We start from the raw sequence: 19,486 nt of genomic DNA, 5'->3' as shown, positions 1-19,486 counted from the left end.
AATGGCAGCATGAGTATAGATTGAAAAGAACAATTATAACCTATAGAAATCCAATAATAATTTTACTTTCTTAAATTTTGACTGTTACTGGGGAAATGGAAGAGAAAGTAGTATAAATAAACTCAATCACCCTCTCTCATTTATGAGTTAACAAATACTATCTGAAAAAAAAAAAAAGGAACTATTTAGAGCTACAGAATTAGCCATCAGAAGTATTAAACCCAGAAGCATTTTTTAAAAGGGGATGCTTCCAAAAGAGGGGCGGAAAGGGTGGAAAAGGAGACTGGCTTTTCAATGGCAGTCCTTCTGGTTTTTGATGAAGAGGTGTCTTTGTATAAATTACACAAATAAAAATCTCCTGAATATTTAAACAGCAATTATAAATTTGATCAATAAAATTCTATCCCTAGTATCTTTTATAAGAAACTTCTGGACATCACTATTTAAAATTTTATTAAACCCCATTTATAATTTTAGCTTTACAAACAGCTAAAGAAATAGATTTATAAATTGAATTTTAAAAAACTTCCTATATGTTTTTATGAATTTAACAAATTAAAATTCATAGAGCATATCAGAATTCTTGGGCATTTTCAGCATACTGAGAATCAAACCTTTAACTTAACAAACTCATACTTTTCTAGGCAATTTAAACATGACTACTGGGTTATGATATCCTTAGAATTTCAGTTAAAATTATAAATATGTCACTTCCCTCTAATGTGCCAGATTTTTTAAAACATTTGAAATATTATAAAAGCTGATGAAATGTCACACTTATCACAATTGTATGAATACCACTTATACAAAAAAATCTTTATTTTTATTTTTCTGTTTTTTTATTATTATTATTATTTTTACAAACCCTTGTGTCGAGGGCTTTCAATAGATCGTAGTGAGGGAGCTGCTCTGCTACGTACAAAACCCTAACCCAGAAGCAGGTCATCTACGAATGGTTTAGCACCAGGCTCCCCACAAACATGTGTTGAGTGATGGGAAAAATTCTTAATATTATATCCATTTCTGTATGACTAGTTATTTTTCTATACATTTCTGGGGTGCCAATGGCTGCCAAGAGAAGAGAAAGAAATCAGGATCTCAGGACCTCTGGTATAGGGCTGGCCACATACCACTTTGGGGATATCGTCTCAGTCCCGATTACCCAGATGTGTCCCCTCCTAGACAGGATCCTGGGTAAATGCAAACAACATAGTGTGTACAGAACTGGTTGTCTAGATTTCCTTTCATTTTCACCCTTGCCAATTTTTTTCCAGTTTCATTGAAAAATAATTGACAAATGTCATATATAAGTTTAAGGCATACAACATGATGTTTTGATTTATGTCTATCGTGAAATGGCCACCACAATAGATTCAACTAACACCCATCACCCATGCCCATTTGTATTGTCTCTTCTTTCAACTTCTGAATAGTTGGTTTGGTAGAGAGACATTTGCACCCACTGCCACTTGATCTCTAATCTCTACTCTAATGATCTCTAATCTCCACTGCCCAATTTTCACTGAAAAGGTCCTTTGACCTTTTTATCTCCTTTTATCTCCTTTTTATCTCCTTTATTAAAATAAGATCTCAATGATCTTATTTTATAGTTTCTTATGTATACATCATTACAAGATCAATTATTCGATAGCAATTAAGGTAACATGAGGAAGGAGAATTATAGGGTGTGACAAAGGTGTCCCAGAATAACTATAACATGGATCTTTTATAGTTATTGTTTTATGTTTTGGCAAATTAAGATTGGCCAAATTTAATACTGCTATTTAATAGATATTAAAACTTTAAAAGTATTTCTCTCTTGTAAAACAAGCTTTCACTGTGGAGTTTCACAGTAATTACTCTCTCCTGTCATATATGCCCATTGGTACACTGAGTCTGGATTAACAGGTGAGTCAGCAGGTGTGCTTGAGTAGGGAGGGCCACGGAAGATTTTCCTAAGGAAGTGATATTTAACCTGAGTAGATTGATACGGGGGGATGTTTAAAACAGAAACTACAACATATATGAAGGCCCCAGTGTTTAAAAAGTAGCATTACTCATATCATATGCAACACTTATTGAGCATTTACTAAGTAGCTGGTGCTACTTTTAGCACTTTAGAGCATTTTTTATAACAGGTGGGAAAACAGAAATAACTGAAGATGATTAAATAACTTATTCAAGGTTACACAGAGTATATGTGATGGAACTTTGATTTGAACACAGGAAGTCTGGCTCAGAGAAACTGAACAGCAGAGAGAGGCACCAGGCACAGTGGTGAGAGAGGAGGCAGGTGCCAGGCATGAACACTGTGTTAAAGATTTTGAACAACAGTATAAAATTTGAGGACTTCAAGGAGAGAGAATTGGCAGGTCACCTTTACATTTTTCAAAGTTTCCCTCTGGCTACATTATAAGAATGTAGAATAAGTCAGAACAGAGGGCAGTGTGGAAGCAGGAGGACCAGTTAGTATGATAATTGCAGTGAGTGACTCATGTGAGAGATGATGCAGAAGATGGGGTCTGCCCTAGGAGAGTGGCCATGGGCCAGAGGGGGTGGCAGATGTTGACAAAGATTGGGTTGAGCTAAAATTTATCATTAAATAAATGAGATGCAGGGAATTGGACTGGATGAATTTGGAGATAACAGTCTCATTTTAGAATATTGTTCTCATCTTGTTCTATAGTGGTCATAGCCGAAAGATCTTTAGAGACCCACTTATACATATTCTATACAGTGAGTAACAGAACCTGTTCTCCGGTTTCTGATTCAGGGCTTCAAAAATTAAATCACAGTAAGAGCACACTTGGGGGTTTCCGAACATCCAAATTGCCAAATTTCAAATTAGACTTTCCATCCAGGCATCAGAGAATGATGAGAACTCAGAATTATTAAATTAGCTACTTTCAAGATACTGGTTGGCTCCTGAACAGGAACAACATCAAGAAAGCCAAGGGTGCTCACTTTGTTAAGGCCTGTGATCAGCCTCTTCTCCTGGAAGCATCAGACACTTGGCTCTATCACAATGAATGAAATTCAGAGGAAATGGGTATCTTGCTGGATAGGAATTTTGAAAACTAATAGTTCATGCCAAAACAAAGGAAGTCTGAATTCCTCGATCAAATGAGATCAATCAGGGAGTGTCTGTATATACTTCTTTATCTTTTTTTCTATTTTGGAAAGGAAAGATCATTATAGAAGAGTTTTGTTTTCACTCTTTCCTCTTCATAATATATGAATGAATTGAAACCTAGATCTGACTAAGTGATAATTCAATTACAAAAATCAATATAAGTGTAATCATTCTGTTAACTATAAACTGTTTATTTTATAGTTACTGTTTTATGTTCTAGCAAATTAGATTGGCTATATTTAATACTGCTATCTAATAGCCTTTGGATATTAAAATTAAAAATATTTCTCTCTGGAGAAACAAACTTCCACTAGAAAAGCTTCATAGTAATTGTTGCTTTCTATAATATGTATCCCCTGATTTGTTAAGCCAAAGACATACCCAGCACTGTTTTTAAACTGTGGGATTGCATTTTTTAAATTACTCTTTAGTTATGCATTCCACTCCACACAAATAAAAAAAATTATTACTCAGCAAATGACATATATTATCAGGTTTTCACTTTTTAAGTTATATCAAATCTTTAAATTGAATTCATCTAGATTTAGAACTATATTAACATTTATACGTTTCTCTAATATTTTCTTTAGTTTTTACCTTCAGATACAGTTTTTATTTTATTTAGATTCATAGATACATGACTTTTAGTGATCACTTATTAAGTCAATCTACTTGCTCCATTTTTGTAAAAAAAAAAAAAAGTTATATGTATACAGGAAAATAAACCCAGAAAACATGTGCTATCCTGTTGAGAACATTTGTTAAAAATCTATAGTAGCACCTGAACAAGTAAGAGAGAAAGTGACATAATATCAAAAGTGACCCCTCATTATTTTTTACCTGATTGAGAAGCTAGATCATAATATGTGCCCTCATGCCCTCAGAAAGGAATCAGTCTTTTCTCCAATGTTAGTGTCCAGATATATTCCTGTCTGGTGGGAAATGTGGTTGATTAAACTGTACTATAAACTCTATGGGCCCCTCCCTTTTCTCATTGTTTAAATATTTCAAGATTAGGGAATTCTTACCAGAAACTTTTTACAACCCAAATGACCCACACATGTGTAAGTTATTGTTTTAACACTATGGCCTCAACTTTCTCTTAGAAACAAACTAGTTTTATGTCTCCATCAGGGGAAATTCTCTATCAGGGACATGTCTTTGGCAGTCCACCTCAATGTAAACAGGGGAAAAGGGGAGTAGGTGTATTATTTTGGGGCAATCAAAGTGAATTTCTTTAGTGAAAATTAGGTTGGTCATGTTTAATACTACCAGAATTTGTTATAGTGTTAGATACAAAAAAGTGAATCATATCTTTAAAAATGAAATTTGATCCTCCTGGATTTTGGGTAACATACAGAAGACTTTCTCATTCCATTTATGTAATTTCCATTTCTTGACACTTTGTACTCAAATCTATTACTTTACTCAGGTTAGATTTGATCCTATAAAGGATTTTAAAACTGTAAAATTCTATAGCCTCAACCCTCTATCCTTTTAGTCTTATGATCCCCTCAGACTTAAAAGCAATATTTTTTACATAACTTCATAGTGTATCATATGTCCATGTTTAGGCACAGTGTGGTCCCAGAGACCACATTTTATAGGGGATAGTCAAAATATGAGATCTTGATTGTGCACACAGGGCATCCAGATACTTGCATGCTTCATCCTTTCAGTCAGGTTGGCATTGGGGAAATATAGTAAAGGAAAGAAATGTTAGTTTATGTGGCAACACCAAAACAGAAGAGTAGTAAAAGAGTGAAATACGTAGATAGGATGTGACCTTTAAAAATGCTTGTTTGTGGGATCCCTGAGTGGCTCAGTGGGTTTAGCACCTGCCTTCGGCCCGGGCCATGATCCTGGAGTCCCAGGATTGGGTCCCATGTCAGGCTCCCTGCATGGAGCCTGCTTCTCTCTCTGCCTCTCTCGCTCTCTCTCTGTGTCTCTCATGAATAAATAAATAAATAAAATCTTAAAATAAATAAATAACATAAAAATGCTTGTTTGTCTATCTCTTGAGAAACTGCAAAGGATCACTCTTTGGTTGGCTTCCCTAAAAGCAGATCCTGAGTTGATGATTCAAGTGAAAGCTACTCACCTAGAAATGATTCTAAGAAAGGCTGAAAGGGTAGTGGGAAGTGGGATGTCAAGCAGCAAAGTGCAATTATCAAGCGGGTGCTATAGAGGGTACCTACGCAGCAGGGAAACTCTGGAGATAGTGCTTTAGCATGGTCCTTACAGATGGGGCAAGGAAGGTTCTCATACCCATTCATCATTGGCTAAGGGCTGTGTCTAAGAATGTAAATTCCAATGAACTTTTGGCTTTCCTTGCTCAGGCAGCTAGAGGGCAGTCCTCTGACAGAGACACCCAGGTGCTTGGCTATTGGCAAGGAGAGCATGCACATTGGGATCTGGGGTGTACAAAAATGACAAAGAGATTCAAGGGGATAAAGGTGGAGCACTGGCAATGCTTGCAACATGACCTAAGAAACAATTTATGTATTGGTCCTGTGGAGCTTATAGCCAAAAACATTCCACAGCAACAAAATCCTCAAAGAACACTACTTAACTCAATCCCATAAAATATTTCAACAGTTATGAAACAAAGGATTACTTCTTCCATGTAGATGGCAAAATGTATTCTCCCCATGGGGTGCCTGTGTGGCTTAGTCAGTTGAGCCTCCAATTCTTGATTTTGGTTCAGGTCCTGATCTCAGGGTCCTGGGATTGAGCAGGGTAGCAGGCTCCCTGCTCAGTGGGGAGTCTGCTTGTCTTCCTCTCCCTCTGCCCCTCTCCCCTGTCACACACACTATCTTTCTGAAATTAAATAAATAAATAAATAAATAAATAAATAAATAAATAAATAATAAAATAGTTAAAAATGTATTCTCCCTGAATTACATAAATTTTATTATATCTTGAAGGAGAAATATCATTCTCCATTCTCTGGCCGGGACTTACATGATCACAGATGAAGAAAAACAAGGCGAACTTTGAGTCAGAACCCAAAACCCAAACCCAAGACAAACACAGATTTGTCTTCTTTCTAGGTCTCTTGAATTTTCTGATTGATAATACATGATATGAGAACAATAAAAAAAAGTTAAGACCTCTTTTGTGAGATTTCAAGACTAAAATATTAAGTATATATCATACCTAAGTATGAAGCTAACCTCCACCCCCTGCTCCACAAGAAAATACTGAGAACACTAAAAACCTCCCAAACATGCTTGTCTGATGATATTTCCTTTGCAGTACACCTGATTCACATGATGCAAAATAGGAGATATTGAAAGAACATGAGACTCTTTAAGGGACGGATGGTAGTGGTATAATTTAAATTTCAACATAATCTCTAAAATGTGTTATTTCCTGCATGGTGTTTTAAGATTGTCTTCTGAATTTGAAAAATGCTTTGTGTTCCTTGACAGAAACTAAGCATATTAGAATATGTGCAAGTATGTGTGTAAAAGCTCAATGTTATCATATACTGTATTATATTTACACAGTATCTTTATTTCAAACCCTCAAAGCATTTTATTGAAATAATCTTCATGCTTAGCTAATTTGTTGATACAAAGTTCCAAATTTTAGAGATTTATAGAAATTTAAAGCAGTTATATGCCTATCTTCATCACTAAAGAGTGTTATATTAACGGCATTAACCATATCCTATTCATTGGATGATGATTTATGAGGAAAACATGCTTGTCTATTGGCTTTTTAATTTTTTTTAATTTGGGGAATGTTTTTATTTTTTAGTAATAAAAGTTACATTTTTCTTTTTAAAAAACTTTAGTTACACATGGAATATTCCAGTTAAATGGACTGAAGATAATGTATCAAGTATTACATTCTACAACAGGTCAGAAACAGGAGGTAAATATCATCAATTGATTTGTTTCTTCTTTCGAATTAATGTGCCCCATTAAACTAATGTAAGTGTAAAGAAACCACAATAAATTTGGAATTTATGATGTAAATTTCAGCTAAAAGAGACCTCTTAAGTAACTTACCAATGAATTCAAGCCCTTATCTACAATAATGAGAAATTTCCTACCGAGGAGATATTCTTTTTAAGATTTACGATGACTGAAACCGTAACAAATACTCATATCCAAGTAAGGGTCACACACCAACCATTGGATGGTCAATGTGTAAGTTTTCTTTCTTTCTCCTTTGCTCATTTCTTCCCTCCTTTCCTTCCTTCCTTCTTCCTTTACTCTTTTCCCTTTATATCAGAGAAGTAAGTCATAAAATTTCTTAAAAGGTTATGTGACAAGCCTGGTTTCTTAAAATGCTATCATTAAATTGGATTTACCATTTTTCCAATTCAGTATGACTTTAGAATCTTTAATAACTCAAAATTATCTTTTCTAAGTTATATATTGTCACCAGTAGCTCAAGGCACTACCTATATCTATTTCCTTCCTTCCATTCTCCCATCTATCCATCCATCTCCCTAAATGAATTACTTGGCATGTGCCTGTGTTAAAATTCAGATGTGACTACTCTGCTCACTTAAATCAACTAGAAATATATTTGTGTATTCTATCTCTCTTGGTTTATCTCTTCCTTTGTTGAAAAAATTTAGTTATATAAAAACAAGGAGGCCTTTTATCACACAGGTTCTCTCCTCCAAATTGTTGAAAAAAAATAACAGAGCCAGTTTTAACAACCATCCCAGAGATTCCTGATTTTTATACTTTTACCATTGTACTTGTTTTATGTTTCCAAATTGTTTCTTTCCTAAGACGAATGATACTCTTCTTCACCTCCTCCCATGCAGAGTTGGTTTCAGAAAAGCATTTGGCATGGGCTTTCACCTGTAGCCTCTTAGAAATAAAAGTAAAGTAAATCATTTATCCTTTATTTACATATGCCTATTTGCTCCGGCAAAATATTATAAAATATTAATGAGGTCTGAGTTCCCCTAGCAAGAAAATTTTTACCCCATTTCAAGGAGGTTGATTTTTTAAACAGCTTTATTGAGATAAAATTCACATATTATACAGTTCCTCCCATTTAAAGTATATAATCCAGTGGCTTTTTTTATTATATTTGCAGATATGTGTTATCATCATCAAAGTCAAATTTAGAGCATTTTAATCACCTCAAAAATGACATTCTGTACCCTTTAGCTGCCCATCCCTCTCCCCTCACAGACCCCCAGCCCTAAGCAACTGCTAATCTACCTCTGGTCTGCATAGTTTTGCCTATTTGGAACATTTCATATAAATAGAATGATATGTGCAGTATTTCATGACTGCCTTCTTTCACTTAGAATAATGTTTTCAAGGTTCATCCATGTTGTAAGCATATATCAATACTTCATTCCTTTTTATTGACAAATTATATTCATATCATATCATTATACCACTTCCCATTTATTTATCAGTTAATGGGCATTTGCATTATTTCTACTTTTTGGCTGTTAATACTGCTATAGACATTTGTGTACAAATTTTTCTGCAAATCCAGGTTTTTTTTTTCCTGTTGGATTTTTTTTTACTTTTATTATAAATTCTTTTGTGTGTGTGTGTATTTATTTTTACTATAAACTCTACCAGCTTTGCTACTGTTGAGACAAGAATGCTTTCTGTTGCTTTATTGCAAAACTTTCTCTTGACCATTTATACTAACAATTACTTTGATTGTTATGGTCAACATTTCTCCCAAATTCTTCTAGAGTTCCCAGATCAATGCCATTTCATCTAACTCTTTTACATATGATTATGTTGTTTTGAATACTGAGCTCTATCTTTCAAGATCTGCCTTCTGACCATTCTCTTACTCATAAGAATGCTTGCCAATGGAAAGTGGAGAAGACCAAAAAAAAAAAAAAAAAAAGACTTTTTAAAATGTGCAATACCACTTGGGTGTTTGGGTGGCTCAGTCAGTTAAGTGTCCAATTTATGAGTTTGGCTCAGGTGATGATCTCAGGATTGTGAGATTGAGCTCCAAGTAAAGCTCCACGACCAGCTTGGAGCCTGCTTAAGATTCTCTCTCTCTCTTGCTCTCCCTCTGCCTCTGTCTCACCACCTCCTTAAAAAATGTCAAATACCACTGATAAAAGGCATAATAAGCTACCATTCCATTGGAAAGTTTTCAGTGAATTTGGTTTAAAATTAGAATATGTACAAGTATATGTGTTGCACACACATTGGTTACTATTGGTTAACTGAGGGTTAGAGGAATTTTGGCAGTTGCTTGATTTGCTGCTAACAAATTTCAGAGCATGAATAATTTGTCTTTGCTAACAGCATTTTCATGGAATGAAGTTTCTAAAAAAGTGAATTTTCCAGATATCTAAAGCTTACTCAAGTGTTTTGTAAAATAAAGTTGAAGAGTTAACAATAAACATTTTTTCTTATATGGATTATATACTTATTAGAATATTTGAATAATAAATTTATTCCATGTTAATCAATCATCAATCGATCAATCAATTCGTTCTTCAAGGAAGTTTTTACTGAGAACTAACTGTGTGCCAGACACAGAGGTAGGCATGGAGATAATGCTGAGGGGAAAAAACTCTTCGCCTCTTGGCACTTACTGTCTAGGGAGGGTGCACACAAGTCAGCAGGCAAAGATGTGTCGTGAGTGGCTGATGTGGTAATAGCCAATGGGACTCACTGAAGAAATACCAGCCCAGATTTGGGGGTTTGGGAGAAGTTACTAAAGAAAAGAACTTCTAGGCTGAGAGCTAGGGGGATAGAATTGACCAAGTGTAGATACGAACTATGCTCTGGGCAGAGAATGCTAGTAGGAAAGTTAGGGCAGAAGGCTCTGCCAGCAACTGTAACCCTCTTTTTACATTGAACACAACTATAACTATTGACTTAGTGGTCTTTCTCCTCCCCATACAATATTTCTTGAAGAAATGGAGCTTATTTATTTTGCTTGTGGTTGTTCTATATCCTTATCAGCTACCCAGTAATTGTTTATTGAATGAATGAGTACAAGAATGAATGAAGAGGCTCTAATGTTCACAGAGCTTTGATGACAAACCTGCCTTTATCTGAAATTTCAGAATCATGACTGCTTACTTAGCTAGAAGCAAACTAGAAATCTCTTCCTACTTCAAAGTGTCTGCTCCATTTTTAGGCTATGCAATAAGTTCCTGTTTCCTGTTTGGGGACATCTTCAGCTCTCAGCTTAGAGCCCAGATGACAAACATGTCCCAAGTGCACTGGATGGGCAGTCAGCTCAGGTTACCAGCCCTACCTCCCTCCTCTTGGCTTCTTTGATGATTCATCAGTTAGAAATTTCCCAGGCAATGTTGGGACTTCCCCCAAGGTCTTTTATTTACATTTGTGTTGTACATGATATTTTAAACATTAGAAAAATGAAACATGTAATTTATAACAAAAGAATAGGACCTTCTCAGGCTGTTCCAACCTGCCCTGTGTAATCTCTCTTCTCATTGTTTATAGTATGTTTTATCTATCAGTTTAATCAATCCTTCCTTATAACTAGTATTACTACTTTATATTTTAAATATCATCATTGTAATTTAATCTCCGTATGCTTTGTATTTCCTTTTTTAAGTAAATGATAAAGTCCTTGGAGATGCAACCTCTACATCACACTCCTTGATAGCAGGTCAGGAATACCCTATTCTCAGCAAGGTTCTCTGCACATTTTAAGACTTACTAAGAGTTTAGTGAGTCCTTGCTGAATAGATGCTTGTTTGCTCTCAGACTGCTGTGATTTTAGAGGATATCTGTATATACTTTAGTCATGCCTCTATCTTTAGTACCAGCTACTATTTTGTCAGTGTACCTACATTTAGTAGTATACATTTAGTAGTTAGTTACTACTACATTTAGTAGTATATCACCTTTTTGCTTTTTATCTTCTGCTTTCTAATATTTAGAAGACTTGAAGATTATCACATGATGTCAGAAAATTAATCTTACTGAAACATAATATTTTAAAATAGGTATTTCTAAGTACATAGGGTCCAAAAGAGGGTCTAGGCAATAGGAAATTGTATAGACTTTGTGATGACCATTTTCATAATTCTTGTAGATTTGAGGATACATTCTGAATGGTTTAGATAACCAAACCCTGACTACATATAAATAGAATATTACTAGAAGTTGATGGTAGTTATATTTAAATATTTCATGTCAAAATAATTATGGGCGTATATTTTTAAATTTAATAACAATGAGAAAGAGAGACTTTCTTCATTCTTTCAAGCTGAGCTTCATGGAATGTTTGAATTTTGATTGGATCATTATGAATTCAGTTTTGCAGATTCAAGAGCTCAGTTTCATCAATTCAGCCCTGGTCAACCAAGTCTTGGTAGATTTATTCACACAAAGCAAACACATAAGAATGCTAATTTGTTAATTTATACAAATAAAAATACACTGGCCAAGGTGAACCAGAATACTCTTGTCAGCTAATTAGGTATCTCTTTCCAGGAAGAAAGTTTACTTAATAAGAGTAAAGAGAGAGTTAAGGTAGATCAATTATTTTAGAGATTTCATCACGCTGTGATAGCCTCATATATTGCATTAACCAGGGGAGTCTAATTATTGCATTTAGAGGCTATTTTGATGCAATGAAAGTTTCTTATTCATGCATCAGTCCAATGGAGATATTCCTGAAATGTTATTTCTCCTAGGTGGCCCACTCTCAAATAATAACTTAGAAATCCTCTTGTCCTTCCTCTTATGGCTCCACTGCCCCTTGGACCTCTGATTCCTCTGCTGGATCTTTGCATCTGACCAGGAGACAGAGGAAGATAATGAAGGGACCAGGTCTAGAAGTGCATTTATTACTTCTCCCCACAGTTTGTGTCTAGTTGTCAATCCCATTTTGCTACCTAACTGCAAGAGAGACTAATAAATAAAGTCAGGAGAAAAAAGAATAGTGTGGTAAATAACTAACATATCTCTGTCACATATACTGTTCTCAATAAGAGGAAATCTGTTGAAAGATCTGGAGTCCATGTACCAGCTCAACTGTGCACCTACTTCCCTGGGTAGACTGACACACCCTGAGAGATCTTCATTATCCAACTCTTCTTTGTAATTATTTCTTCCCATTATCCAACTTTTCTTTGTAGTCACCAAAACATCACCAGTGATCATTCTTCATCATAGTAGCCAGGATGCATTTTTTCCAGATTCCTGCTAATTATATTATACTTTTCTTTTTAGGGAGATTTTCTAGGCCACTTGCATTTAATTTAAGAGGGACCCTATAATTATTACTAATAACATAATCACTAATACTTTCTTAAATAAATGATTTGTTAAAATATTACCACAAATGTATACCCTATCCATTTTACAACAGATGATGTTAATTTTAGCTTCAGAGATTAAAATTTTCCTCCTTGACCCTAAATTCTGATAGTGCATCCTAGTAGAAAATTTTAAGTATAAATAGTGTGTCATTAGTCAAAAAGTACTACTCATGTATCTTTCAGCTGTCTTACTAATATGTGATACAGAAAATGTAATATCAACTGTCATTTTATACCAAAAAATAATTTGCTTAAAGGATCAATGCAAGAAAGCATTTACATCACTAAAGAAAAATGTTTCTTTCTTTGTAATTATCAAGCTATCACAAACTATCTAGTTGTCTAAACTTTGTTATAATTATTTATATAAAATAGTATACAGGCATACCTCAGAGACATTGCAGGTTGGGTTCTAGACTACCACAACAGAACGAATATTGCAATAAAGCATGTCAAATGAATTTTTTGGCTTCCTAGTGCATAACATAAAAGTTATATTTACATTATACTGTAATCTGTTAAATGTGCAATAGCATTATATCTAAAGAACAATGGACATACTTAATTCAAAAATGCTTTATTGCTAAAAATGCTAACCATCACCTGAGCTTTCAGTGAGTCATAATCACTGAGCACAGATCACCATAACAAATATAATAATAATGAAAAAGTTTGAAATGTAAGAATTACCAAATTGTGACACAGAGACACAAAGTGAGGAAATGCTGTTGGGAAAAACAATGCTAATGGACTTGCTCCATACGGGGTTGCCACAGACCTTCAATCTGTAAAAAAATGCAGTATCTACAAAGTGCAATAAGCAAAGTATAATAGAGTGAGGTATGCATGGATTAAAGAACTGTTATGAGAACTCTATGGCAGAAATCTATCTGTGTGGACCTTAAATAGCCCCTGGATGAAATTTTGAAAAGGTAATTATCCATCCTCACCATCTAGACAAATAAAAGAAAAAAAGAAGTTTTCTAGAAAGAACTCCTACCCCCCAAAAAATTCACTCAACCCTTTTATGCATAAAAATAGCAAGAAACAGAACAAGATGACCTATTAATTGAATGATAGGGTGTTATGTGGCCATTAGATTCACATTTTCACACACAGATATCCCCCACTTTCTGAATATTCATGTTCTACCATTCATTTTTACAAAAGACCTACCTTAGTATGGTAATGGGTTTTTCCATAAAAATGAAGATGCTCTTTGGATTTCTTTCCATTAGCAAAAGCAGGTACTAATGTAGGTCTTTTGTGAAAACACAGTGGAATTATTACAGACTTTTAGAAAATGAGAGTCCTCTCTTTATGCCATTTCAGGTTATGAAAGGTTTCACAGGAATGCTCCACTTTCAGATGGGGGGCGCTCTGTATAGAAGACAAAGTTGCAAGATATTTACAATGTACTTTCAAATGAAAAGGATTATGAATCTTAAAAACAGGAAAGTCCCATTATGTGTATTGTGTGCACATCTATGCACATATATGGAGGGAACACATGCAGAAGACAAAAACATTATGTTAACTAGTGGTGGGTAATTTTTATATTCATTAAACATTTTTTGTATTTTCCAAATACATATTTGGAACTGTAAGGAACACACAGGACCGTGACAATCAGAAAAACAGTTAAAAGTAAGTGGAGAAACAAGAGGAAACATACGCCCCGACTGCCATGTGATGCCAGGAATGGGCACCAGTATTTTAGTCCTATCTTACTTCACTATGTAACTAAACAATCCAACAGTATTTTGCTGTTGACAACTGTTTTGAAAGTAGCATGAACTTGGAAAGTCCATAACTACTGACTTCCTGGATCTCAGCTTCCTCATCTATAAAGTGAGAAAAATCACAGTAACTCTAGACAGGCTTAACTAGGTATATATAAAGCACACTGAAATACTGCAGTATTTAGATGGATTGCCAGGAACTTCTCAATGTTATTTATATTCGCCTTGCTATTTATAGAACTGCGGCATATCCCCTTTCATAATAATGAGGATAGCTACCATCTGTTGAACAAATAACTGTGTGACCAACACTTTACCAATGTTATCTTATTTAATCTTCACAACAGCCCTGTGAGGGATTTTTATCCCGATTTCCCTATGGTGAATGGGGACACAGAGAGGTCAAGTGATTTGGCCAAGATCACACAGCTTGTTAGTCACAGAGCAACGGTTTTATCCTAGATCTGTCAGACTCAAAAGTTCATGGTCTTTTTCCTAAAACATATGGCTCTGCGCTTAGCAAGAGGCTCTCCTCCAGATACAAACATTCAAAGTGTACGGTTGCCAAAAGATTAGCTTCCTTTCAACAACTTGTCCATGGGAAAATGACAAAGAAAGATAAATACTACATGAGTGAGGTAAAAGTTTATAATTTGTCAAGTACCTACTCTGAACATTCCTAAAAAAAATGTATTGTCTTGTTGAAGAGCTTACTCATATTATGAAAAACTACTGTGTCCTGGATATCTTCCAAACCATGTGAACACTTTCAAAATTTAAATCTTCTTTCCTCCCAAACTAACTCACCTTCCTCTATTCTGCAATGGCAACATCATTATTCATCCCATCATGCAAGCCATTTCCCCTCCTCTGACCGTCCACATCTAGTAAGAAAACTGACTGCTGATTTGACCTGAGATGTGTCATGAAAACATCACCTTCTTTCTTTTTCATTACCTCCACATTAGAGTAGGGTCTCATTCCCTCTTGCCATAGGTTATTATAAGAGACTCTAAAACCTCTTTCCAATATCTCTCTCATACCACCATCAAAATTGTCTTTCTAGACAGCAGATCTGAGCATGCTATTGCCCTGCTTAAAAATCCTCTCTATTTAACCATGTATCAGAAGATGGATTCCTTTACATGGCACGTGGCTCTTGCACTCCAAAGCCCTGGACTTTCTTTACAGCCTCATCTTCCATCTTCCAGTATCACATCCTATGTTGCACTACATTAAACTATTTGAAATTTCTAAACAATACAAAGCATTCCCACAGCTCCTGGGAGGGGCTGGCTGAGCTGGTGCAGCAAGACAACCCCGAGGAGATTGAGCTGGGCAAGGATGAGGATGAGGACGAGATGGACCTGGAGCCCAACGAGGTGCGGCTGAAGCAGCAGAGTGTGCTGGCCGCCCTGTTCGGGAGCCTGAAAGAGGACTGACATGGCCCCTGATGGCCCTTGTGCCCCTCCCCCCAGCATCCTCCAATATAGCCTGTATTTGTAAAAAAAAAAAAAAAAAAAAAGGATTTTATTATCACCCTCCTGCACCACCACCATCACTCTTGCAGTGATGCTGCTGCTCACTTATTATTTAAATTGTATGTTGTCCTTGCAGACAAAAGACTGTATGAATTAAAAATATAAAAGCAATGCCAACAAATGAATACTGGTCATGTCAGAGCACAGCTATTATTTTAAGTGAATATTTTTTTACCTCAAACATAAGTCTCTGTTTCTTTAATTGAATTTCTAAAAATCTATATACTAGAGCCCTATGTAAATACTGGATGCTACTTTAGAAAGAGATTTAATTTGGCAAATACATTGATGAAAAGCATTGATGTAATCAATTGAAATAAGGAAACAGAAGACTTTACAAAGATAAATAAAATTAGAAGAGCAAGTATGACATGAATTACAAAATCAAGAATGTTGTATTTGGATTTCAGTTCTATTGCAAACCTTCTTGACATTTTAAAAGCATTACTGATTCTTAAATCATTATTTTGATAGGCAATAGCCATTTCCATCCATTTAAATGTTGATTTTAAAAAATGAAGCATTCTTTTAAATGTTTACATTTTTATCCTCTCCCTAGGCTGCCCAATGAATATTCTTTGTGTAATTAATCCATCATGATTAAAAATATATGGACTACCCCCAACAGCATGGACCTTTCTGTCTTTTGGCATTGTTTTCTTTTATTGGAGGATTGACAAGCACAGCATTATTTCACTCATTTGGCAAGCTTCTACCAGTAAAAAGTATAAGTCACAAACCATAGGACACTTATTTACATTGGTTATTCTTTTTCAGCTCACGCACTACAGTGACATTCTAAACTTAGGCAACTAAAGAAGAATTAGGCTTTGGGGTTTTGAATCCAATCAAACTTGACTCCTTGAGCTGATATTTCTTTTCTTTTCTTTTCTTCTGACCCTCTGGGCCTAATTTCTCTGTGTTTACAGCATATGCAAACATGTTTCTCATTAGTGTTTATTTACTACCACAGGAATCACTTTGAATTCTTCTAATCCTGCTGGAAATTTTTTTCTCAAAATAAACCCAGATCATATTGGGTTTTATCGTGTAAATTATGAAATACCAACTTGGGAATGGATAGCTACCAATCTTTTCTTAAACCACAAGGTAAGAGTAAAAATTGGTTGTGGTTGTGAATTGTTTTACTATTGCTCTAAGAACAGCATCTTGATGATATTAATTTTTTCAACATGCTTTGCTTTAGTAATTGTGCTACTTACCTCTTTTTCTTTTTGTTTTCAGAACTTTTCTTCTGCTGACCGTGCAAGTCTTATAGATGATGCTTTTGCCTTGGCAAGGTGAGTTTTGGAAGGAGAGTGGACTATTTAAAGAACAGTGGATTTTGTCATGAATCTCTTTTTTTGATGAATTGCAGCCAAGTTTAAGTATTAGTGGTAGTTTAAAATATCCAAAGTCACTATTTATAACATTATTGTTTTCCTTAACTCTTTTTTAAAACTCATATAAGCCTCATAGCTGAAATACTCATATTCACTCTTAACAGACACAGAAAAACTCACCTACCCTACTGACTTTGAGTAAGGTTCATTTATATCAGAGCCTTTGAGCTAATTTGAGTGACATTTGCAAATGCTCAGAAGTGCACCTTCATAATTTGATTTAATAAAATGATAATGTGTTTCATTAACTTACTTCTATGAGCCTAAGCCCACTGTATGAGTTTATGGCTAGAGTTGTCAACTCTTGTTCAGGTCATGAGGGTAAGAAGAATGAGACCGGGTGCTCTAGGATTGATCAGAATTAAGGTACCGCTTAAGAAATTCGACTTTTTTTGTTTTCATGACCTGAAGGTAACCTACACTTAGAAAAAAAAAATCAGCATAGATTGGGAAAATGCAGGAGTAGTAACTACAGTATCTTTGGGATTTTTTGTTTTGTTTTGTTTTCAAGTAGTCTGACACCACTATTTCAACAGGTGTTTGTTGAATTTCTGGGATTACTGTAGGAGCCAGGGACACAACCAACTGGTTTTGCTGGCTTTGTAGTGGCTTCATCCTAGATACAAGCAGTGTACTGAGAAGGAGATGCTACTTTCTCAAAAAGTCTTCACTAGCCCCTTTGTCTGGGTTAGGTGTCCCTTTCATGGGCCCTGTGTGTCACCACAATACTATACTATCATTTCTTATTAACTGTCCATCTCACTTACCAAATTGTAAGTTACGTGAGGGGAGGCACCCAGATTATGTTCCTGTTTATTTTATTCCTGGCTCTTAACTGTGACTGGCCCATGGCAGAAGCTCATTAAATATGACCCCCACATGTCTGAAGGATAGTATACCATCACCAAAGGCATGGGAGAACTATTTTACACAGACTTCCTAGATGATACACTGGAAGTCAGAAAACCTTCTTGACATCTTTTAAGGAGGAAATGGATAGGGTTATAAAACAGGTTCTGGGACAATTAAAATCTTGATTCTGTATTACCTTGAGTAAATTTTTTTTAAGATTTTATTTTATTTTATTATTTATTAGAGACACAGAGAGAGAGAGAGAGAAAGACAGAGAGAGAGAGGCAGAGACATAGGAAGAGAGAGAAGCAGGCTCCATGCAGGGAGCCCGATGGGGGAATCGATCCCGGGTCTCCAGGATCACACCCTGAGCATGAACGCAGACACTTAACTGTGCGTCCTACCTTGAGTAAATTTCTTAACTTCTCACTGACTTCATTTCCTTATGAGTAAAATGGAGATGATCTTATAAGACTCATTTGAGAAATAAATGAAATAATGCTCATAAAGCACCCCAAACAATGTCTGGCCCATAGCAAGTGCTTAATAAAGTGTATCACTTGACTGTACCAGACACTGCATAGGCCTTGGAAATTAAATGGTAAAGGAAGATAATCAGTATATGAAAACACAATAGAACTATTAAGAATTCTTTTGGGGGGAAACTCTCCTAGGAATGCATCATGACCTTTTCCAAAGCTTGGCATCTTGGCTGTTAGAGATTACACAGAACTGCAATATCTTTATGGTTAAATTCCCATCATAATACAATGCAGACAGTTCTTTTTTGCTTTAAGAAGTAAAAGCTTCTTGAACAGGTCACTCTGGGGAACTGTGTATAAAGCAATTAATTCACACAATTGAAAGACTTTCTTGCATTTGCCCAGTTCCTTGGCCACAGCCCAGTAAAATTTTGGAGAGATACGGAAAGGAAGAAAGTAAAAGAAATTTGAAAACCAAAAAATACGTAAAATCACACAGCAACTGATCTGGAAAATAGTTGAGCAATCACCTGAGCTATAACCTGAGCTATTTAGTTATCATCCAATTTCCTTCTGTAATGCATGAGGAAAACAGGACTCAGGGAAGTAGAGTCCATCAATATTGGCTATAGCCAGGTGTGGTTCACTCTGAAACTTTAGGGAGAAAAAAAGGAGAAACATGTAGTTAAACAGGTTAGTACCTGTGATAAGATAAGAATTTATACAGTTCTACTTGGGTGTTTAAAAAGAAATGTTAACTATCGTGTTTCATAAGCAGGGGTAAAAGAGCACATCTAAATATAAATGTATTCTTGATTCTCCTATCCCCAAAATAGAGGAGCTAGTACTGTTACTGTCCTGGATGAATATCCAGATGGGCACATTTGTTCAAGACAAGGAATAAAAATTCTCCCAGCTACTTCAAGTCCCCCCGTCTTTGAATTTGAGTCAAGTCCAGTAAAACCACCAAAGTTACCAACTTCGTTTAAAGTTCTTCCCTGCCCCCAACTCAGGCTGGTTTCAGGCCAGCCACCTACAGTGGGAACAAGGTGCTTAATGTCTTCT

At 35.5% G+C, this 19,486-nt stretch overlaps 1 protein-coding gene and 1 long non-coding RNA gene across 5 annotated transcripts in view; one reads left to right on the top strand and one right to left on the bottom strand.

Annotated features, from left to right (window-relative positions):
• Positions 1-19,486, top strand: part of ENPEP (glutamyl aminopeptidase) — an 86,709-nt gene that overhangs the window by 46,147 nt on the left and 21,076 nt on the right. Inside the window, exons 11-13 of the mRNA XM_038581899.1 lie at positions 6,936-7,015; positions 16,658-16,794; positions 16,930-16,985. Of these exons, the coding sequence (XP_038437827.1) occupies positions 6,936-7,015; positions 16,658-16,794; positions 16,930-16,985 (273 nt within the window). The remainder of the gene's footprint in view (positions 1-6,935; positions 7,016-16,657; positions 16,795-16,929; positions 16,986-19,486) is intronic.
• The window catches only part of LOC111093578, a 43,872-nt gene that overhangs the window by 4,871 nt on the left and 19,515 nt on the right, over positions 1-19,486 (bottom strand). For 3 of the 4 annotated variants that reach the window (XR_005382645.1, XR_005382642.1, XR_005382643.1), the window contains one exon: positions 13,578-13,781. The exons of the other annotated variant lie outside the window; for it this stretch is intronic. This is a non-coding gene — a long non-coding RNA (uncharacterized LOC111093578). The remainder of the gene's footprint in view (positions 1-13,577; positions 13,782-19,486) is intronic. 4 annotated transcript variants of the gene reach the window in all.

This window comes from Canis lupus, chromosome 32, assembly GCF_011100685.1.
Source record: "Canis lupus familiaris isolate Mischka breed German Shepherd chromosome 32, alternate assembly UU_Cfam_GSD_1.0, whole genome shotgun sequence".
Lineage (NCBI taxonomy): Eukaryota > Metazoa > Chordata > Mammalia > Carnivora > Canidae > Canis > Canis lupus.
Note: the sequence above shows the minus strand (reverse complement) of the source record. Positions and strands in the feature narration are given on the sequence as shown.